The sequence below is a fragment of the Dendroctonus ponderosae genome, unplaced genomic scaffold (genome assembly GCF_020466585.1).
Source record: "Dendroctonus ponderosae isolate FM_Combo_2020 unplaced genomic scaffold, Dpon_F_20191213v2 Dpon_F_20191213_3, whole genome shotgun sequence".
NCBI classification, from domain to species: domain Eukaryota; kingdom Metazoa; phylum Arthropoda; class Insecta; order Coleoptera; family Curculionidae; genus Dendroctonus; species Dendroctonus ponderosae.
The window spans coordinates 13,575,662-13,577,755 of record NW_026018508.1 but is presented as its reverse complement, the minus strand read 5'-3'; the positions used below and the strand labels follow the sequence as shown (position 1 = coordinate 13,577,755).

The window sequence follows — 2,094 nt, the reverse complement described above, 5'->3', positions numbered from 1 at the left end:
TTCCTGACGTTTCGCAAGCACGAGTGGCTTGCATCTTCAGAAGTGGTTTGCTTGAACGCTTACACTGTTCTCATCAGAAACCGCGTTCAGTTCTGCGGAAAAACTGATCGGGTTCTGATGAGCGTTCAAGCAAACCACTTCTGAAGATGCAAGCCACTCGTGCTTGCGAAACGTCAGGAAGAAATTCTACCGAACGACGGCCTAAAAACCCATTAGTTTCAACATATTTTTGATTTAATCGGCAAGTCAAATGGCATCTAGGTGCATTTTATTCAGGCTTTATTGTTTTCATTTAAAAGCATCCCTTCAGCTGGGTTCTCCCTTTTGGGCGGTGGGTCTTTAGCGAAGATCAGTCTGTAAATGAAAGCTCCTACAAATCCTGCGGAGAGCGGAGCTAGCCAATAAACCTGCAAAAATGTTTTATTTGTAAGCATTGCGACAAAGTAAATATTTTGCTGTTTTCTACATGTTACTCACCCAATGATCCTTCCAGTCTCCGTTGAAAAGAGCAGGAGCAAAGCTTCTGGCTGGATTCATATTGGCACCAGTGTAGGGTCCCTGAACAGAAGAGAAAATAATTTATACATATATCTAATCACCATAAACCAGGGAATCATGTGTTTAGCGATGTCAAAAATCCGGAATTTACAACTTGATTGAAACACTTTTTTTAAGGACATGAGAATAACCAAAATGTATAACGAGATTTATTGTTGTTGATTATAATGACTCGAATGTAACGTGAGTGTACCCAAAGCAAAGCGTGTACGAAAACATGCGAGTCAATGGTTGTGATACAGTTTTTAGCGTTAATTTACAACAGTTTCAAATTTGCTTTAATGATTTTCAACAAAAAAACACAAAACCCAAATCTTATCGTCTATTGAACTTCACAGTTTGGAGTTTAAAACATCAACGTTCAGCTTTTGTCTATTAAAAAGTGGCTTGATGTTTTTGAAAACGGGTAGAAAGTTTCACGGATTATTGTTAATAACATCAGGTGGAAAATGCAGATCAATAATTTGGGAACTCAAACTGAAATAATGTTCGTAGTTGATGATTTTGACTCCAATTTGAGTTTCCAAATCCTTGCGATTTAAAGAAGCAACTTCTGCGAAAGTAAACTTAATTTGGTTGATTATTAATATTCTTGTGCTCTTTATGGAGAAACTACATAGCAAACCATAAATTTTGAGCGACTTTTTTCGAAAGATTCTACAACTTTACCGGAATGTTCGAATTATAAGTAACAGTTTTATATTGAACTGCAAGGTTCAAAAATTTAACAAAATAGTCGAGAAAGAGTCAGCAATGATTTAAAGACAAAAATTTACTTACAGCAGCTAGAGCTAAGACAGCAATAGCTAAACCGAATCGAATCGCCACCGAATCATGTTTGTCGCTATTTCGCTGGTCCCAAACTCCACAGCACACCAAAGCTAGAATAAGGGTGGCCAGGAACTCCACCAGGAAACCCTGCAGGGGAGTTATTCCGGGATTAATTCCCGGAGAACAAACGCCTGCAGATTTAACAAGGGTTCCATTGATGGTTTCGCTGATTATATTGCCCATGAACTTGGCTGGAGTAACCACCTGGAAATGTGAAAACACTTTGTTATTAGCGAGAAAAAAACGGTCTAGCTTGCTTTAAAGGAGGCATTTTGCATTCTATGAGTTGGAACCCTCAAGAGTCATCCACCTGCATGGAGTGTGATCGACAATTCGGCCTTTTTCCAGAGAAAAAACTTACATTTGTTAGAAAAATATTAATTAGTTTTACGTAAGGAGAAAACAATCATGGTTTTCTCCTCCGATTGGACTCCAGAATAGATTGCAAATTTGAGAATAAGCAAAGAAGTTCTCGGTTTCCCGCAAACAGTGTATTTGCGTCAGATCGGATGTGCGTAGAAATAAGCAAATATTTCGTACAAACTTCTTTTTGGGTATTTCGCCTAAAAAATTTTTGTCTTTAAAAAAGACAGAATTTCCTCACGTCTTCTATTACAGATTGATAAATAGTGCTCCTATTTCGCAATATGAACGAATTATTTATCAAAAAGTAATCAAGAACTATCACCTAGAGGGTATCCTGCG

At 37.8% G+C, this 2,094-nt stretch overlaps 2 protein-coding genes across 2 annotated transcripts in view; one reads left to right on the top strand and one right to left on the bottom strand.

Annotated features, from left to right (window-relative positions):
* LOC109537508 (protein sine oculis) overlaps window positions 1–2,094 on the top strand; it is a 181,996-nt gene that overhangs the window by 108,559 nt on the left and 71,343 nt on the right. The window lies entirely within an intron of this gene.
* LOC109537437 (aquaporin AQPAe.a) overlaps window positions 252–2,094 on the bottom strand; it is a gene marked incomplete at its 5' end in the record, with an annotated part of 10,138 nt that continues 8,295 nt past the window's right edge. The window contains 3 exon segments of the mRNA XM_048665097.1: window positions 252–407; window positions 478–558; window positions 1,339–1,593. Coding sequence (XP_048521054.1) covers window positions 273–407; window positions 478–558; window positions 1,339–1,593 — 471 coding nt within the window.